Source organism: Panonychus citri, unplaced genomic scaffold (assembly GCF_014898815.1).
Source record: "Panonychus citri isolate SS breed McGregor unplaced genomic scaffold, ASM1489881v1 Contig00113, whole genome shotgun sequence".
Taxonomy (NCBI): domain Eukaryota; kingdom Metazoa; phylum Arthropoda; class Arachnida; order Trombidiformes; family Tetranychidae; genus Panonychus; species Panonychus citri.
Window position 1 is genome coordinate 452761 of NW_026515518.1, and position 21081 is coordinate 473841.

Below are 21081 nucleotides of genomic sequence, written 5' to 3' on the forward strand. Positions count from 1 at the left end.
TTACTTTAACCATTGTGTTTAGAGTAATAATCAAGATAATTGGCAAATGAATTGAATGGTTATTGTTGTATTATCATTTCTATTGAATTTTCTGTTGTTTTTGCCTCACTTATTTTTTTTGCCTCTTTCAAAACAATCATTAATAAACAATATCTTTCCCATTGGTTATATGGTCTAGGGTTTTCCTCTCTCGCCATGATAATCACTCTACCATCCACTTCCCACCCTCAACTCTTTCTCTCTTATTCATTTTTTTCATAGTCAATTTACTCTGAATGAATTCACCATGTTGATGGTTAACCATTTAATGAATAGCATCTTTAACAGGGGAATCCACACCCTGGAAGTATAACAACAAAGGCTTCAATTAACGGGTGAATACAACCAACAATTTACTTGATCTTTGCATATACTTTTCTGTAAGTACATGATATTCACCTATTTTTGGTGAAACTTTTACTAGATTCAGAATCCAAAAGATGAACTACCCTGATAATATCCTAAGCTAATCAGTTTTCCCTGATATTAGTATCTGAATGCTCAATTTCATTTGTAAACAACAGATGAACAGTTTCAATGAGCTTTTTTTCAATATTTGTATAAGTTGATTTTCGTCCCCTGTAATTTTTTCAACTGATTCTCATCTAATATCATTTGAAACTCTAATTATCCAGATTTGCTGATCTTTTCAATCCCTGTTTACCCTGAAATCCCCTGGAAATATTAACATGATTCATTTTATCGCCAGGTGAGTATAAGAGATTAATCTCAACAATTAACTTATTATCAATACTCTTTTATTATGGCTTCATCTTTTCATCATGGTGAACATGATAGAATCAGATATCATGCTGATCTTTTCAATGACTAAACATTAAGCTTAGTCATTTTCAGTCGATATACTTATTAAGAGGTATTCATTGTATGAACATATGAGGTCAGTGAAATGTTTCCTGATCATATGGAATTTTTTGTAATAAAATTCAGGGAAAATTTTCCACCCTGATTACCATTGAAACATTTTCTCTGAATTTTGAAAATATGAAAAAAAGGTGAAGTTGTTATTTTAACCATGAATTCGGAACTTGAACTCAGAAATAAAAAGTTAAGATGAAAATGGAAAATTTTACTTGGGTATTCATGTGAAAACTGAACAATTTCAAGATTTCTTCATCTTTACCTTTTTTCATCTGAATTCTAACCATGAGAGAAAGGGAGAACCTGTAGGAATATGAACATGAAGAGAAAGTTCATTGATTCATATTAAATCTGATTCCATTATCCAGTTGAATATCATTCTATCAAGTAGAACTTGAGTTTTTTTTCTTCACCATGTTAATGAAAATTCAATATTGTTTGTAATTGATTCTTCATGATTTTCTCGCTAAATCCCATTTATTCATCATCTGCACCATCTCATACACTTTTTTATCGTTTACTTTATGATCTCAATTGATACTCATTATCAAACCCTTGAGAGAATTGAGATAGATTATATAATTGAATGTCAGTTGTGAATGTTCATGATAAAAGTGAGTCTTGAATGAAGATTTATGATAGATTGTGAGTAAATTTTTTATTCCAAGAAAAATTCTGCTCATCATGAATATACATTGTCACCGTATGTACCATGTATAAACATGATTAATTGAATTTCATCTGAGCAGCTTAAAGCATTTCATATGCTTCAATTATGATAAACCATAACGACAATTTAGTAATCGTTTACTAATCATTTATGTGATATTATTTTCCATGTAATTAATATCAATGAGAACTGATTGTCTATTTGGAACTTTTGATTATCATTGAAGATTAAGAAAGGGAGATGATTCAAAAACCATCAATTCAGATAAACGAGAGACCAAAACGAGAGAGAGAGAGAGAGAGAGAGAGAGACGATTAAAATTCTAATTCATTAATCTTCATCCAATTCAGTTCTTTTTGATTCTGAAATCCATATAAAAGATACAATCAGAATGATGCTATACAATCATGATAATGGTTAATTTTGTTTTTGGTCATATGTTATATCATTTAAATGATAATGATCAAATCTTTCATTGAATTTTCCATGATTATCATGATAATTACTGGGAGTTTTATTAGCATAAAAATCAACTACATGTACTTGTATTATATAACTTGTTCATCCCTCTGAGTTTTAACCAGTTATTACATCAAATTATCAGGTTAGTCTAATTGATGAAAATTACATGTTTACCCTTTCATTTGATGTCAATTGTTTCAAATTAGTTTAATTGTTAAACAGGAAAACATAATTATCTTATGTTTTTATAATTATCCAGTTTGATAATTAGCAAATAATATTATAAAATTTTGAAAGAATGAATATTAGTCAGCTTTTGGAAACTTTTTTTCGTTCAGTTTTTAGTTTATCAATGTTAAAATGATTTGAATCTTCATGATGGAAACCAGAAATGCAAAGAACCAGGAAAGTTTCAAACTTTTTTTGCATCTCAAGTCAAGGAAGGTCATTGAAAATTGAATCACTGACCAATGAAAGGAAAGGTCAGAAATCAGGATGTTGATTATACTTTTAGGTAACAGTTTCAATAGACAGGATTGAACTGGAGATAAAGTGAAAAAAAAATGGTTCGAGGGAGTGATAATATCCAGGGTGGAAATTGAGTAAAAAAAGAGTAGGCAAGTAATCAAACGATAGTGGCCTCAGCCTGGAGTGGGATGGAAAGTGGGTTGGATTTCAAGTTGCTGAGTTTTGATTTACTGTTACAGTTTTAGTTACAGTTAACTGATAATAATAACAATGTTTAATGAGAAATGTTCAATTACGAGTTATAAACTCGATAGTTGAGGATTAAAGTAATAGATTTCATGGTAGATGAAAAAACATGATGTAATTAAGAGGTGAAAGATTGAGAATCATTCACGTCAAGGTGATGAAAGTATATTAATCACAATTTTCAATTTACTTCGTTATTGATTCCAATAAGCTTACAGGATGGAAAAGGCTTTTTACCCAGAATCTTCAGTCTTGTGATGAAATTTTCATGGAGGTTTTCATTTCAATTCCCATAAACATGGAAAAACTGAAACAATTGCAAGTACTCTTTTCAAGTACAGAATTTGAAGGTGAAATGATAACTTTTACATGGAAAGATTTTCACTCATCCCTAACTGAGACTATTCTGATAACTTTTATCTTCTCATTTTCTCATGAGATTTCATTTCGAAAATCATCAAACGAGTCGAGAGAAATTTCGTAAATAGTTTTACCCGTTTTTCAACTTCTTTTCAAAGCTCAGAACTTTCGTTTCACTTTGATATCTCTTACATATTATCATGAGACTATGTTTTCAGTTTCATGGTAAATCGCTTTCTAGATCTGCGTAAAATTCATGGGAACGATTTTCTTTCAACAGATTGCTTGATAAGTTTAGATTTTGCTGCCGTTATAACTCAGAATTCCCAGTTTTTTATGTATAAATTTCCACAAGATTTTCGTGAGGAAAACGATGGACACTCAATCGAATCTCTGGTTGAAAATATATTCAGTAAAAGTTGAACTTCATCATGGTGGAAATTTTCAATTTCTTTCCAAAACATTTTACTCCCTTTAAGCTATTCTCACCCACTTTCGATTCGTGTGTGAGTGTCTCTGTCATTCATGATGAATGAACCTGTTCTAGTATCATTCATCATTCCATGGTTTATCAGTCATACACCTATTAGTTTCATGATAATATTAATACAGAATCCATTTCAGACCTTAAATTTGAAATCAATTTTCCGTCAAGAATAAAATTGAATAATATTTTCAGGCTCATTCGTTGAATTTTCCATGAATGTTACTTTTTGCTCTCAGCCAAGGGAACCATCTTCAGACTATTTCTCTGAATGGAATTGAGTTTTCTCACTCCCCGAGTGGATTGAAAAACTAAAGTTCAAAACTCATTATATCACCTCTTAAGAAATCACAAGTAAACTCTGACCAGAACAAAAAGTTCTGGCAATATTGAAAAGGTGGAACTGATGAGGAATCATTTATGTAAGTAAAATAATAGAAGATGAAACCTGGAAGATACAAAGATGATGATGATGATGATGATACTCTCTAGTGGTTGAGGAGAAATAATAATTTCTCTCATAGAATTTCCTTCACTAGTTTATCATGGATCGTTTACCATCTTAATCTGAACCAGATGAATCTCACCATGAGAAGCTCAAGAATCCATTGGGAAAACTCTTTCTCTTTACTTCTATTTTTCTTCTCAATTCTTTTCTTTCTCTGTCATCATAGTATTTGGACTTTTCCCATCTTCGAATTCATCTTCATTCTTCATTTGGATCATTTTCTCTCCTATTCTCGACATAATCATAACAACTCTTTTTTCCTTTTCGTAAAAAATTTCCGCTCTGACTTGAACATCTCCGGAGGCTTGATTTTCCATCAGATCGAGATGCAATCTTTTCTTTTAACATCCTCTTCTTCATCTTCATTTCCCTACATAAAATAATCCAATATTCACCTTCTCATGAGAGGTGAAGGTAAGAAAAAATTCTATTGAACAAAAGCTCGTGTTCAGAATGAGATCATGAACACTTTAAACATCAACTAAATATCAAAAGAATAGAAGAGTTTCAGGTAGATTGAAACATGGAAATTTCATCTTTCTATTCTGAGAAGAGTATAACCTTTGAATACTTTTGAATTTTCACCTCTTGTTTCCTTGAAACATAGAAACTCATAGCTTGTAAAAAGAAAAGGCGAGAATTCAATTCGAAGTAAATATTCATCAAGAACTTTGATTCGATTTAATTTCTCTTCTTTTCAATTTGAATCAACCTTTGAATTTGTTCTGCTATTTTCCTCTCTCAAGCTTATTCGAATTTGTTGTTCTTGCAATTCTTTCAAATGTTATCCTGTTCGTCATGAATCCAAACAAAATGGAGCACAAAAAGTTCAATAATTGAACTCTTATTCCAAGGGAAACCATTGATTCTTTACTTGGAAACTTATAGTTACTTTTATAATTCTTGTTACTTTCTTGATCAGATTAAAAACTTACACCTTCAACTTGAGAGATACAAATCTGATTAGACCAACATGATACATTATCCAAAAGTTTCAAGTTTACTGTTAATGACAGTTAATTGTTTCAACATGTGAACAAAATAATTGCTAATCAATATTTCAATTCATTGCCGCTGAACAAAATGAATGCAAGAATTTAAAGAAATCCAATAAGAGACAACGAAACAAATGAAAATATCGACATGAAAAACGGAAATATTTTCCATTGGAACTCAATTAATTTTTTCATTCTAAATTCAATTTCTTCAAGATCTTCCTCTACATTTAATCACATCTTCCCAATGATAATTTATTACTATTCCATACTTTCATCATCATCATGTAATAAGAAAAAGTAAAAAAAGTTCCAAGGAAGTTTATTATTTTCTTAAAATTGATTAAAATGAATTATTGTTTGGTTAAATTTTTTTCCTCTTTTTTTATTTCGAAACAAAAAAAAAGTTTCGAAAACAGTGAAATCAATAAGTAATTACGATAAACCATAGATATTTTTTTACCCTATTATTTAGTTATCACCATTATTATCAGTGAGGTTACAATCTTTCACTATTTTCCAAGGGTTAACTAGCATCTTTTTCATAGATATATTGTTCATTGATAAATAATAAGTAATAATAATAATGGAAACACATTATAATGGTGATAATAATGATAACTTGATTTCTCATTTGTTAATATTTCATATTTCTCACTCCCTTCAGTTCAATAGACATACTGTTGTATTTGGGTGTATTGCATGTCATATAGAAATACAATTGTCATTTCATACCCACAATTTCAATTTGAATATTTTCCTCACCCAACACTTGATCATTGCTCATCAATTTCTCAACTTATATTCAATAACATTAAATGATGACAGAAAACTAATGAAATCCACTAACCCGATGATCGTTTTTTGTGTTGATTATATTTCATTCTGCGTACTTGGTCTTATATTAATATCCGCATTCTGATGTATTAGAATCATTGTAACTCACTCGACTTTCTAGCTTATCGTTCTCTCTCTCTCTCTCTCTCTCTCTCTCTCTCTCTCTCTCTTCCTTTCTTTCTCTATCTCTTATCAATTTTATGAACATGAGAGATACAAATAGTTCTGAAGAAAATTGTAGCTCGAACATGAGAGTTGAAGTAAAGAGAATTTGATGAGAAATCAATAATTTCATCTGAATCTTATTTCAACCTTTTCCAATCATTCACTTTATTTCTTCACATTTGTAACTTTATCTTCATCATTTTTATTATTCTCCAAGTTGAAGAGAGATTAGAACTTTTGTATGCTCACACTTTGCTCTAGAACTTAGTAAAATTTTATTCTAAAATGCTCTGAATAATCCGAATGTAAATTTGAATCTCAAACTAAAAGTCTTTTCGTTCGCAAAACTTTAATTCCTGCTCATTTTTCGTAACGATTTATTTGAAGTCTATTCTATTTTTTCCTTTCATAGATTAACTCAAAAATTAATTTCATGTTATCTATTTAATAATCATTATGAATTTAAACGTAAAAATTATCAATAGAAAACACAAACTGCTCAAAAAACCCTAAGGCAAAATTCCTTGTTTATCATGGCCATTTGAAGGAATAGGAAAACTTGGAAATTCCTAATTGAAATGGAAACAACATGATTACACTGATATTTAACACTAGAATCGATGAAACTATCATGAAGGCAGAAAAGAGAAAAAGATTTACTATTGCCGCTTCGCTCAAATTTTTGCGTTTCTCTTTCTCTTTCTTTTTTTCTTTCTCTTCTTTTTTTTCTTTTCTCTCAGTCTCTCTCTCTTTTTTTTCTCTTTCCAAATTACTCTTTCTCGTTCTTTAACTCTCTTTCTCGCACGCACTCCTAAGTCTCTATTTTCTGCGTCATATCAGTATGCCTAGTCAAATAACATCTAAATGTACTCTTCAAAAAATGACCCCAATGGCCTTGAAACGTCTCATGAGAATAAATTTAGAACTCATGATAATAATCTAACAAGATAATGAAAACAATGAGAATCGGTTTAGATTCCAGAGCTGAGATTTAACATATGCACAAACCATTAGACAATAAAACCACGATAAAAAACTTATATAACTTGAAAAATCTTCAGGGATTGTGTGAGTTTAATGACTATCTGATTAGCTCATCAAATGATCATTAGTAAAATTGTCATCAGCTTTGAAAACCTTTTCCGTTTCCTCTCATTAATGCCCATCAACTGCCAGCAAGAGCCATAAATATAATTGAGTTATCGTTTTGTTTGATAACTTTATTAATCTAATATCATTTTTTTTTCATCTTTTCTTTCTAATAAAATCTTTATCTACTTCCAATGACACGGTTATCATGAGAAATTGACTTGAGCAAAGTTTCAACAAGAATTCAGTTCATCATCATTAATATTACCTCTTTTCTTTAGCTTTTAAAGGTCTTTCATCATCTTCATCTTCATTGGACATTGTTGAAGATACTCAAGTAAACAATAAGGTGAATTCAGGGGAACATGATATTTCTATTGAAAGATGTTAACTCCCAATGGTGAGATTAGATTATTTTCTGCAAATTGAATCACGAGAAAATGTCAAGCCATTTTTGCCTCATTCATCTATTGAAATTTCATGGGAAGCAGATTCAGTTCATTGGAAAAAAACATCATGGATTCAATCACCCTCTCTTTAATTAATTAATAACAGACAGGTTAACAAAAAATACAGTCCCAGATCCCCTTGATTATCAATCAGATAACAATATTATCAAGCCTTAAACTCAAGTTAATCTCAATAATTGATAATCAGAAAAAAATAAAGCCAAGACTTAGAAAACAAGAGATTAATTTTTCAAACTAATTAATCAGATTTACTGCCAAGGGAATATGAAAAAAAATACTCTCACATCTGAATATCTATTACAAAATCCATGATTAACTTTAATCTGAACAGATTAAAGCTTTATTATCTTAGTTACCTTTAATCTCATGATGAATAGTATAATAATATTTATCGCTTAAAATTCAGTCTGAGCTGAACAATTAATTGTTAACAGCCAAGAAAACCACAAGCTCAAAACCAGATTAGTGTTGAAAAGGTAATACCCAACCTATTAATTTGTTTCCTCATTCAAAATAAATCTTAACTAATTAATGGGCAAATGATGTTGATAATTAAAGACTCATTATCAACCTGAGTTTGCATGATAATCTCAATGCATTTTTGTTTCCATAAAAGTTCATGTTTCATGAGCATGATGGAAATTTTATAATCCAAATGGTGAAAGTGCAAAAGTTTCAAGTTATACAAATAATCTGAACGCTCAATCTCAAGGTTAATCTATGAACTTTTGGTTATCCTTTCCACTGAAATAATGCTTACCTTTGCTATTCATTGGCCCATGAAATATGATTCTCATGTAAACAATGTGTTCCAAATGTTTTCTCATGCAATTTTCCTCATGTATTAGATTGAAAAAGAAAAGAATGGGGGATAAATAATCGAAAAGAACAACAAATTGTTTATCATGTTTACTTTTCTACATTGTAAATGCAAAGAAAAATGAATGAATAAAAATTCAGGTTTCAGAATAAAATCCAATCAGAATTTTCTCTCAATGAGATGGAAACGTTTTGTTTCACTTGTGTGTTCATTAGGTTGAACTTTTCTACTATTCATGAAAAATCAGATAATTTAACCTCAGTATTCATGATTAGTTTGTGTTTGCACTTAATTTGAATCAGAATTTTCAATTGGTCATCTATTTTTATATCATTTAAACCTTTACAGACAAAATTCATGAGATAATTCATAGAGAGAATTTAACTCTTTTCTCTCTATTCAATTGAAAACTATTACATTGAATTCATGGTACTGATTCTGTTTCCATTCATTTGCATCATGTTGAGATTCACGAGTATGTTATTCAGGTTAACCGGTAATCTGTTGATTCAGTTGAATCATGCGGAAGATGTAGGATGAACATGATGTTGATCACCATCATGAATAATCGTTAATCTAAAAGGTGGACAACATTTCTATCTTATATTATCTTATCAATCTTGTTGGAAACTGAGTGTGTACAGTAAGATAATGGATTATGATGATGGAAAGATGGAAACAGTAACAGCAAAAAAATGGTTCATCTTTTTATCAGAATAATTGTCATTCTATCATAAATTCAGATTAGATAACGAAAACAAGAAAGTGACATAGAAATGCAAGGGAAAAAATCTGAATAAAACTCTGAGTTTCAATCATGAAAATCAGGTATCACAGGGGAAAAAGTTCAATAATTGATTCAGAATTTTTTATTGTATGCTGTTCAAAATTCATCATGAAATTAATGATTTTTATCACATTGAATTACAAATAATCACATGATGACAAAATAAATGGAATCAAGATAAATATTGAAATCTAATGGAAGCCAATGGATATTAAATTATTGTTCAATTCATGATTATCTCTGACATCTGAATAATCAGACATGGTGATGGAAGGTAAAGGTTGAGATAGAAAAAAAAATTCTCCAAATTTTTTTCCATATTGATTCCGAATGAAAAGCAAAAAAGTTCTGAAGAAAAAAGTTCTGAGAGTGAGAAAAATGTAGATTGCGAAAAAAAGTTTCCAATATTGAACAATGAAATCTAATACTTGAAATGCAATTTATCACCATCATCACCATCTCACTGAATCATGATTAAAGTTCAATGTACGAGAATCTTTTCCTCATGCAAGTATCATGAAAACTTTGGAAACTCATAACCATTCATCTAATATGTATATTATTAATCTTATCGTTAAAGTATCACACGGAATATAAACACCCTGTAAGTTGAATATATACACTGGCCATTAATATACAGTTTTCACTTTGTTGGAACAAAAAAAAATAACAGTTTCAAATAAAAGTTGATAAAATTTACACCAAAGTGATAACATTTATATACATTAATATGTATTTGCACTTTATCAGTGAGATCTTAGGATTGCAATGGTTCACAAATGAAAATCAATGAATACTTAAAATGTCATAAATGTAAATTTGATAATAAATTGTCATTATTATCATTCTGAACTTTTTTTTCATCATCATTATCATGGAAACTTTTTTCTTTCTCCTCCAATGAGATTGACTCGAAGTTTATTTTTTATTCACCATGAATTTAACTGATTGATTCACTCTCATGGAACATGAGTAGATTGGGAAACTGAATATCTGTACTTTATCAAACTGAAATCAATTGGAACTTAATAAATGAGTTGAATTTGATTATTATCATGGTTATGATGAAATCAGTTCTGGAATTTTTCATCCCTTTCACAATCTCTCTCTCTCTCTCTCTCTCTTGCTCATCATGGTTATCGTATATTATTACATGCGGACTCACTGAATCTTCACTATTTGTTTGTTAAATTGTTATACATTTTATGCTCATATATTCATAATGTAAGCTATTTATAACTCATTATTCATGATGATGTTTCATGATGATAAATGAATCAACTCAAATCATGTAATCATTATTAATCATCTCAATTTTTGTTCATAATTTATCATAACAATGATTATTGTTATTGTTGTGATCATTGTTATTATCACTTTGATTATGATATTTATGAATTATCATTTTTTGTTTGTTAATGTTTATCATGAATAATATTAATCAACACCATCATGATATATTCATTAACTCTGGTCAACCAAATTCACTGATTTATATAATTGAACATTATCATCTTGACCAGATTATAATTTATCTTTATAACTCAAACAATGGATAAATGAGCAAAAAATTAAAGCTAATTAATCAACTTTTTCATTTACATTATCATTATGTTTAACCCTTTATGTTACGCTCAATGGTCAAGCAGATAATTACCATAACTGTCTGGACATTCAATAAGTTGACCTAAATCCTAAGTCAATCAGATCAAATCTTACTTCGTTACGATGTTTTTTTTTCATCGAGATCAAAATATTAATTAATTCCAAACACTAGACATTAATTTTGTAGAAACTAAACTCTTTTTTATTAATACTTGCCTCGGAGTTCAATCTGATTACTTTAGTTAGTTCATTAGTTTGACCGATCAAAAATCAGATTTCTGGTCTTCGATGGACATGTTTGAGTCATTTCGTATTTAATAATAAAGAGAGGTTTAATGTTCCGCTGAATCGAAACAGAACTTGAGTTGACTGAGTAAAATCCTCAAATGAGAAAAAATCACAACAATAACAATTTAGACCTGAAGAGACAAGGTAAATGATAATATATAATGTACTATTTTTTTTATCAATTTCAATTCTATTATTATGTTGAATCAACTGTCAACTAATACAGATTAATGATGAAACAACTCCATTCAATTTGACCAGAAAATCATTTGATTCATCATTCAATAAGAAAACTTCATCATCATGTAAACATGAAGATAAAGAGATTCGGATAAATGATAATAGATGGAGAAGGTAAAAATATTCAGGTAAAGCTGAAATTCTGTCGGTGATAAAACTTGAAGATTATCATATATGATATAGTACTTTTATTCATCTCCTTCTGTCTGACATTCTGCTTGGATTCTGGTCAATCTGAGTCAGCATTTTGAGCATTTTTCTGAATGTCTTTCACAAGCTTATCGGTTACATTGACTTTCAGTTAAAACTACTGATATGAGTAAGTAGATAAGTAAAAAGTATTTTAAAATAACGGTTATAGTTTAGTAATATTAATAAAATAGTGTCACAAAATAATATGATGTTTATTCAAGTTATCATCTATTATCATGAATGATATTCATCATGTGAATAGTATTTGATATCCGTTCATGTTGATGGCTTTCATAGGGAAATGTAACAAACATGATAACAAAATTTTCACATAGAAAATGAATATTTGTTTCATCTTCTAAATCAACAACATGATGATGACGAGATGCTAAAGGATAAAACTAATATAATGTCTCAGCTGAACAACTTATTTCATCTTAACAGGGAAGTGAAAAAAGTTATATAAGATAACATTTGATAATAGTAATGATGATAAAAAGCTTTTAAGAATAAGTTATTAAGATTTTGTAGAAATCTCAACTTTTTTCTTCAACAAAATCATCTTCATATCTAATATATTTCATCATGAGAATCATCACCATGATTATTATTAAAAGGGAAGAGATAAAGTGTAAAAAAGATCCCTTGATATGAGTTGACAATCATAATCTCTTGGGCTTAGGCTTGAATTTCATTTGAATCCATTTTTACATAACTAATTGACAATGAGCGTTTTTTTTGTTTCCATTTCTTTGAGTTTCAGTTTGTTCAAACAATTGAAATCTATCATCATGAATGCTCTTGGTATTATTACACAATTTCCAGAATGAATTATGAATTTTCCCACCGTCAACTACTTTCCCTGTTCTGTAGGTTTCAGTATGTTATCATCATTATTATTTCTGTTGAAACAAAATTTTGCATTTTACTTTGATAACTTTTCGGAAGTGATGTTATCAGTCTTATGCTGAGATTGTGAAGGTTAAATGAATTTATAATCAGATGAAGAGGGAAGATGAAATTTTACTCTTCTACTCACTAACTCTCAGGGTATCTTATGAGTTTCAATGCTTCTGATAGACAGAATTCATTTTGATGGATTTTGATGATAATCATGTTGCTGTTGATGATGATGAAGGTGACTGTTATGATTATGATGAGGAAATTTTTTCTCTGATAATTTAGCCAAGGAAAATGTTATTATTGAATATGACACTATCATTCTATAAGATTGAGATTTGATTTTATGAATTATCATGGGCGTTTTTGAACATTTATTAAAATCAGTAATGCTGTTGATCAAAAATCTATCAAGGTGAACAAACTGATAGTAGATTTAGAAACTTCTAAAAAGTTGAGTCGATTTTTCCTCTAACTTTTCCTGTAAATGATAATCTGAAAAGTAAGAAGGATGAAAATTCAATGTATATGCAAATGTTGAGGTTTTGTAGATGATGAAAAATTTCGTGTATCTTTCTAGTAGCATGAATCTCATGAAACTCAGAGAATGAGTAATTTTCTTCAGTGAAAGTGATTATTTTTATGATTGCTTTAAGTTGTAGTGGTGTTTATTTTATGCAAAAAAGTTCATTATGATTGAATTGGAAAGCTAAAAGTTCTAGTTACATTCCTGAATTGAGTAAATTGAAGAAACTAATTGAACTTACCGATAACTGTTAGGTTGATGTGGAAGTTTTGTGTTGGATATTTTTCATAATCGACTCTACATCGATATTCACCCGAGTCTTTTTCACTAACTTTATCTAATCGTAGAGTCGGTGGACTTTTGGACATTTCAAAATAAGATCGACTCTTATAAGAACTCGATGGAATATGAATTGAACCACTTAATGAACTTTTATTCCGAGTGTCAACTGTATAAACAGGAATTCCAGTCTCTCCTTTGTACCATAAAATAATGGCCACTTCTTTAATATTCCCGTTGGTTATCGTTATGTTACATGGTAAAGAGACTGATCGACCAGCGATACCTTCCACTTCTGTGTGACCTAAAAATTGAGAAAGAGAGAAAGTGAAATTTAATAGATTGGATCATCAATAATGATAATTAACCAAATCATAAATACCTGAATAATCAATTTCTAAACTTTGTGAATTTACAGACAAATTGTAACTACAATTAAGTATCAGTAAAAATGATAGTAATTGAAGACATGTCACCGGTGATGATTTAGATATCCAAATTGTTTGAGTAGCAACTGAATCACAATTAAGAAACATTAATTTCCTTCTCATTTTTGTTGAAACAGTTGAATTGAATTAAATTATTTTGATAGAGACTAAGATGGTGATTATTATGATAATGATGATATCTTGATAAAAACACAAAATATTGATTATTAAGTGAATATGATGATGGTGATGATTCACTCAATTCGCGTTAATTAACAACTCTAATGAATCAAATTAATGAGCAAATAATAATAATTATTGATACATAAAGTGTTCAACCAAACACAATCAATTTATAAAATAAATAGATGAAGTTGCGTTCCAAATTAACAGAATTTTGATTATGTTTATTATCGATGTTTAAAATGAGAAATAATCAAATTTTTGTGATGTCTAATTGTGTCACCTAATTACTTGTTTCTAATTCATTTCATTAAACACTGAAAGTTTCACATTTTCTTCAATTTAAATTAACTCAATTTGTTGATAGAACTATAAACTTATTTGGTTTGATCATTTACTGGGAATGAGTAAAATAACTTTTATCATAAAAACTAAACTATCACAATCATTGAGTCAACTCATTTTTACTTTTTGTTTGGTAGTCGAATTTTCTGTACACTGCTGACCTCTCTTGGTACAGAACTCAATTAACCTTCTGGACCAATATCAACTATGTTATTCGAAGAGACACTACATAGGAAAATAAGCGAATGACCAATCAACGAATATCCAAAGCATACGAAATCTTTTGACCATAACATGTTCCACGAGTTGGCCATATCAAAAGTAAACAAATAATGAACCGACAGAAAAGACAACCAATTCAACCATTTAATTTTAATTCTCGGCAATCAAAGACTTTGTTTTGTTCATCTTTTCCTCTCTCCAATTGATTGTCTCAATTTTTACAGCGAAAAGGTCATGATGATTTTAAACCGTTTCTCGTCATCAAAACATTTAATTTCTTGCAATAATTTACGATTTACTTCCTATTCAAGATTTAATTCAATTCCATTGACCTCTAGTCATACCAATTCATCAAAATCACCAAACCAGCGAAGATTCAATTCATCAAAATCGTCGTAAGTCTACAAACTCATTTCTACTCATTTGTTTCTTTTCTCTCTCAACCAGAACTTTCATTCTTCACCCATACTCATATGCTTATGGTGTTTCTCCAGCTAATCTAGAATTTTATTCCATTGGTGATGCTCTACAATTAAGTTCTGATCAACTTGAGTAATTAAAGGTCTCGGTGAAGGTTTTGGCGATCAGCTGATTAGAGCCTAAGGTTTACTTTTCCTTTACCTTAATGATAAGATTAATTTACTTGATTTGGTTTCTCTTTTTAAAGGTAATTCCCAACCTGCGATAATTAGTGGCCATCAGAAAATAGTTAAATCATTTGGTGATCTAAATAAAGAAGTTAATCAACTGGTTTATTCATTTGATTCTGTCCTTGGTTTGACTAAAGGTGATGTTGTCTCTTTGTGGTCATCAAATTGTTATGAATGGATATTAATTCAATTGGCTTGTGCTCGCTATGGGTTAATTCTGTGCACCCTTAATCCAGTTTACAGACTACCTGAACTGGAATATGCTCTTACCAAGTCTGAAGCCAAAGTTTTATTCGTACCTGGTCAGTCTTCCCAACAAACGGTGGTCAATGATTTCGTCAACATAGCGAGTAAATTGCATAGGAAAACTAATCCAACTCTTGAGAAATTGGTTCAAATTGATGGAGACAATTTAACTTCATTGAATTTTGACAAATTCCCTTTAAATCAATTGTTATCATCGAGTGATGGATCAACTACAACTTCATTGAGAGTCAATAGTGATGATCCAGCGATCATCATGTTCACTTCGGTAATACAGATCAATCCGAATACAATTACCAACTTTTCATTTCAATGTTTCTAATCACAGGAACAACCGGTAAACCTAAAGGCCTTATTATCACATTGTAATCTAATCAACAATGCACAATTAACTGCTCGAAGACTTGGTCTTGATGAACCAGGAACTGTTGCCGCTTCCAGTTCCTCTTTTCCATCTTCGGTCTTGTCTATGGGATCACAATGATGGCCCGAATGGAATCACAATCACTCTTTCTGGTTATCGTTACAATGTTAAGAGTTTGGTTGAGACAATTAATGAAAATAACTGTTCCCATGCAATGATTGTTCCAGCGATGACGATTGATTTAATCAATTATCTAGAGAAAAACAACATCACTATGCCTTCACTTAAAAGTTTGAATTGATCTCAAATTACCGTCGAACAATTAAACTAATCACCATTTTCTATTTTTAATTGTAGCCGTGATCACCGGTTCAGCTCCAACCACCGTTGAAACTGTTCATAGATTGTTGAAAGTAAATCCTCACACTGAAAATTACCTAGTTCGTTATGGATCCACAGAAACTGGCACTGATTCTAAATTTAATTGCTGATCGTCTTTTTGTTCAAAAGAAAATCGATTTCGAATTTGTATTCGAATACATTGACAGTTCAAGAGAATCGATTTTTCTTTCTGAAAAGATCGAGTGGTAAAATCAAGAAAAATGATCGATAGCAAATGTTTCCAATGCACTGACGAATGACACATAAGAGAATATCGACTTACCTTTGTAAAAATTCAGTTCAACTAATTAAAAACAACCGATAGATGTTGAATGTAAAAACACAATTAGTACTGTTCGAAAAGAAAAGATAAACACCTCGTCTCCTTGAAAGAGACGAGATAAAAATAGAGATGAAGATGAAGTTGAAATGAAAGTGACATGAATATGAACATGAACATGAAACCCCCAATGTAAACCTAAAATATGATCAGTTGGGGTGAACTCCCCTTTCTCCTCGTATATCTTAACTATCATTTTTTCATGTTCTATTTTTATCTTATATCTTCTTGTTTTAAAGTTAAATTTATTCAATTATTTAATATCAATTATTTGTTTTCTCAAACAAAAAGAGAATAACATGTATTGCCTGATCTAATATCAAACTCTACATTAACTAAATTTAAATATTGTTCACGTTGTTTTTTGCCTACACGTTCTATCAATTACAACTATTATCATCAACAACCACAATGTTTAAATACTGAACTAATTAAAATTGAAACTGTAGTACACTGTATCAGAAACGATGAACGAATATCGAAGAAGTAATAAACTCAGAAATCGAATAATTCTATTAGAAAGTGTTCAAGTAAAAAAAGATGAAAAATTCAATATTGAACAATTGTATTTGAAGATGTTCGATCGAATCGAAGAACTTAACTGATAACTTTCTCGCTATCTCCGTTGTATTTATAAAAATTTTCACCATTATGAAAACTAAATTCAATGCCTGCACTTAACCAGGAAACGTTAATCACTTAATTTTAAATAATTATTATTTACTGAATAAAAAGTGAAATCATTAAAAAATCAAATAAGTTATTGTTATTTCCAATCAACTGAACAAGCAATTGGATGGAATCATTTAACTGTTGGTAAATTTGAAGTAGATAAATTAATTAACTTATGGAAAGACTTGAAACTAAGATTGATTTCCAAACAATTAACAAGTTATATGATTACACTGATCAAGTTCTCTAAATATCTTTGTTTAATATTTTTTTAAAAAGAAAACACTTTTTTACGCTAGCGAAAATTGTAGAAAAATAATATGACATAACGATTTTAATCAATTTATGTAAAAAAATTCAAAAAAATGAGTAAGAATGGAAAAAAGAGGAAGAAAAGTCATAATCAAAATTTTGATCAAGACTTCCGAGATCAATTGAAGGTGATTTCGGTTGGTGAAACAACAATTTGAGCTAAGATCAATTGATGTCGATTGGTGAAACAATATTTTTTAATCCTCGCATTAAATTGATCTAAACTTAAATATGATCCGAGATCAAGACTTATTCATAGCTTGTGAAACGCAAAAGCTGTGATCAGCTGGTTTAAAAAATTGATTACGGTTGGTGAATACGGCCTTAATCTAAATAAACATAAGTACCAATGTAAATGTTATTGATAAATGCAAAAAAAGGTATCATAAATTTAATCCATTTAAACAAAATGTCAATTGTTACAATAAATTTATCAAACTTTCGCTATTTCGAACAAGGAAGTTCATTAAATTGACTAGGATAATTATGTTATTAGGCTAGAATTAAATAGAGTCCGAAAGTGCTTGTAATTATGCTATGTGATCACAACGGATCTAAAAATGTAATAAAAAACGGGGACATGGACTTTCAAACTTACAATTCAAATCGATTAAAAATTGTGAAGGTGAAATAAAAAAATTGGTAAAGCAATTGATGTTCATCTTTACAATAGTTAGTTAATTCCTGAAAATGATGCGGCATGGTTTGTTGTTTTCTGTTTCATTCCTTTTCTTCGATAACCTTCATTCATCCTTGCTTCGTATTAATATGTTTTCCATAAATTCTATTGAATTCAGTTTCCTTTTCGATTTTCTACTTGTTTCAACTAGTCTCTTTTCTCATTGGTTAATTAATTGTCTTTTTCTTTAACCATTAGCTTCATAAAGTAAAGCTCTTTGTTTTCCGCATCATCACACAAGTATTTTTCATCACAATATTCTTTATGGTTTTCTAGTGAGGTTCAGAATCGTATATCATCAGCGTTGAAATCATACATTCAAGATATTTCATTTAGTTATAACAGCATAAAAACGTTAAAGCTTATTACTACTAAAGCGCTCATCTTATAAATTATCACTACATTTGTGTCTTCTTTTTTCATCTTTCATTTCATTTGTGGTAGAGATGGAGAGCACAACACAAATTTCCGAAAGCAAAAAACGTGAACTTGAAGATTTCTTCGCAAACTTGATCAATCTTATTCCGGAAAATAATAGGGAAATTCAAATAATAAAATATAACAAGCTATTTGGATCTATGTTTTCTAGTTTTTCAGGATATGGGGAAGAAGAAGATGAGAGGGAAGATGAGGTCATGGAAGAAAGGGAAAGCGAGGCTGGTGAGAGAGAACTTGATAAAAATACGCAATCAACTTCAGGGCGTGAGCAAAGAATTGAGGATGAAGAAGATCAACAGGAGGAAGAGGGTATTGAGGCAGTTCAGGGTGGTGCGAGTGTGGGTGCGGAGCAGGTTGAAAGAGAAATGCAAGAAAGGTTGGCTGAAAAGACAAGACGGGAAGATGCGATTTGGGAACAATTTAGAGCCTCTGTAATTGGTGAAGTTGCTTTTACATCAGAGATTGAAATAGACGATATTTCAATCTCTGATGTAGACGAGGGTATCAATACGATAGCGGTTCTCGAAGCAAAAATAAAACAATGTTGGCGCAATATGTTGAAGTATTATATATGTATAGGAAAAAACTTAACGCAGATGAAGAATCTATCTCACAATGTCGATGATATGCTGAAATCTCTTAAAGATCATGGGCTCAGAGAATATTATCGAACCCATGCAAGTTTTCTTATGGGCTTGTACAACATGTATTGCAAATATCCACGTATCATACGATCAACTTGTTGCTTAAGATTTGTAAAAATAAATAAGAAAATAATAAATGAGCGGTTGATAACTATTCAAGCCGATCGAACTCCAGAAGGCAGAAGAGAGCTTGCCTTCTGGTTAGAAGAGTAAATTGCAAATTTTTTATAGATTCATATACCATAATCACCCTAATATAATCATATATAATATATATGCATATAATCCTATATAATCATAATTATTCTCATTGTAAATATGTGCACTTTCAGAAAAAATCAAAAAAATAACAAAATTTGTAACAATTTGACAATTTACTCTATGGTAGTAGTCATACTATTTCATTTTCTCCGTACCCATCCATGGTTCTTATCTTCACGGTCTCTAACTGAGAATTTACTCTATGGTAGTATTCATACTATTTCATTTTCTCCGTACATGTCCATGGTTCTTATCTTCATGGTCTTTAGCACACACGAACTAATAACAGATAGGTCGATAATTTTTGCTTATTTCAACCAAACATTGCCATTCCACACAAAAAATGTCCACGGCTTCCGATCTTTCAGGCCAGTTTTCTCGGCAACTATCGGGTTGTGGCAGGCCAGAATAAAAATGGCCCGCATAATTTCTCACGCTGTTTCCAAAAAACTGGTTTTCCAGTCATTATCGATTTGACACTTCATGAAGTTCCTTCGTAAGTGTTAAAGTACAAGGAAGGAAAATATCTAATCTTCACTTCGGGTTCTATCATGGCTGTTGGTCTTATCTCAACTGCACATGCGAGAGAAGGACTGGAATATTTTTTCCACTACAAACTATCGACTGTTTACGTGTTATCAACATGGTCGCTTATGGTCAAATATTTATTCGAAATTTCGATGAACTGACTAAATTCAAAGAGATAATGTGGGAGCCTGAAATCTTTCCCGCCGATTAATGGTATTACCAGAAAAAGTGTATTCCAATCTATCCTTCAGGTAAAATTATAATTACTGGTGGTAGACACACGAGGGAGCTAACTGAAACTTTTCACAGATTCAAGAGGTATATAAGAGAGGAGCAGAGTCGAAATGACTCAGTCAAAAAACATGTTTCAATTAAATTGGCACACGTTAAGTCAAATCAAATCGAAGTTTCATCATCTCTTGGAGAACCGATGGAAACAACAAAATCGTTTGTGGTCGTGTTCATCTAAGATACTACAGGGCAATTCAGCTACTTTGTTTTCTTTTCACGATTTCTCAAAAACTACTAGACCGATAGGGTTCATATTTCGTCTATGGAAGTTTGGCCGATACTCAATTGTCATATTTCAAGGTCAAGGTCATAAAGGTTATTCGTGAAAGAACGCACTTGAAGGTCATTTGAAGAACTTTTTGAAAACTAGAAATTATTAAAGCCTACCTGTGATGTTTTATCATTCCTGTACTTACAGGGTCTGATGCAATTCGCTTTCTGTAAAAAGTTATCTAAAGTAATTGATTTTGTTTTAGCGCAATACCAACGTTGCTTTGTGATATTATTATTTTTTGACTTCATGACCAAGCTTAGAAAAATATCTAGTTTTTGAGAAATCGTGAAAAGAAAACCAACAAAGTAGCTGAATGGCCCTGTATGTTACTGGTATCCCTACAAGATATGGTGTTGCTCTAAAACGATGGGAATTGAGTCGCCTCGCAAGCTTCATGATTGGTCATATCGGCGGAACGGATACAAAACTACAGGATCAAATTGATGAACTAACCATCGAACCGTTTGTGGAGATCTTCTATTCGGACGGGATCGGA

The 21081-nt window shown here is 30.5% G+C and overlaps 1 protein-coding gene and 1 pseudogene across 1 annotated transcript in view; one reads left to right on the forward strand and one right to left on the reverse strand.

Moving 5' to 3' along the window:
* The window catches only part of LOC128390043 (hemicentin-1-like), a 60650-nt gene extending 46130 nt beyond the window's left edge, over positions 1–14520 (reverse strand). Inside the window, exons 1-3 of the mRNA XM_053349715.1 lie at positions 14389–14520; positions 13692–13937; positions 13272–13613 (exon numbers count right to left, since the gene is read on the reverse strand). Coding sequence (XP_053205690.1) covers positions 13272–13613; positions 13692–13860 — 511 coding nt within the window. The 5' untranslated portion in view covers positions 13861–13937; positions 14389–14520. The remainder of the gene's footprint in view (positions 1–13271; positions 13614–13691; positions 13938–14388) is intronic.
* Positions 14521–14590: 70 nt separating this feature from the next.
* LOC128390041 (medium-chain acyl-CoA ligase ACSF2, mitochondrial-like) lies at positions 14591–16256 on the forward strand (annotated as a pseudogene).
* The last annotated feature ends 4825 nt before the right edge of the window (positions 16257–21081 follow it).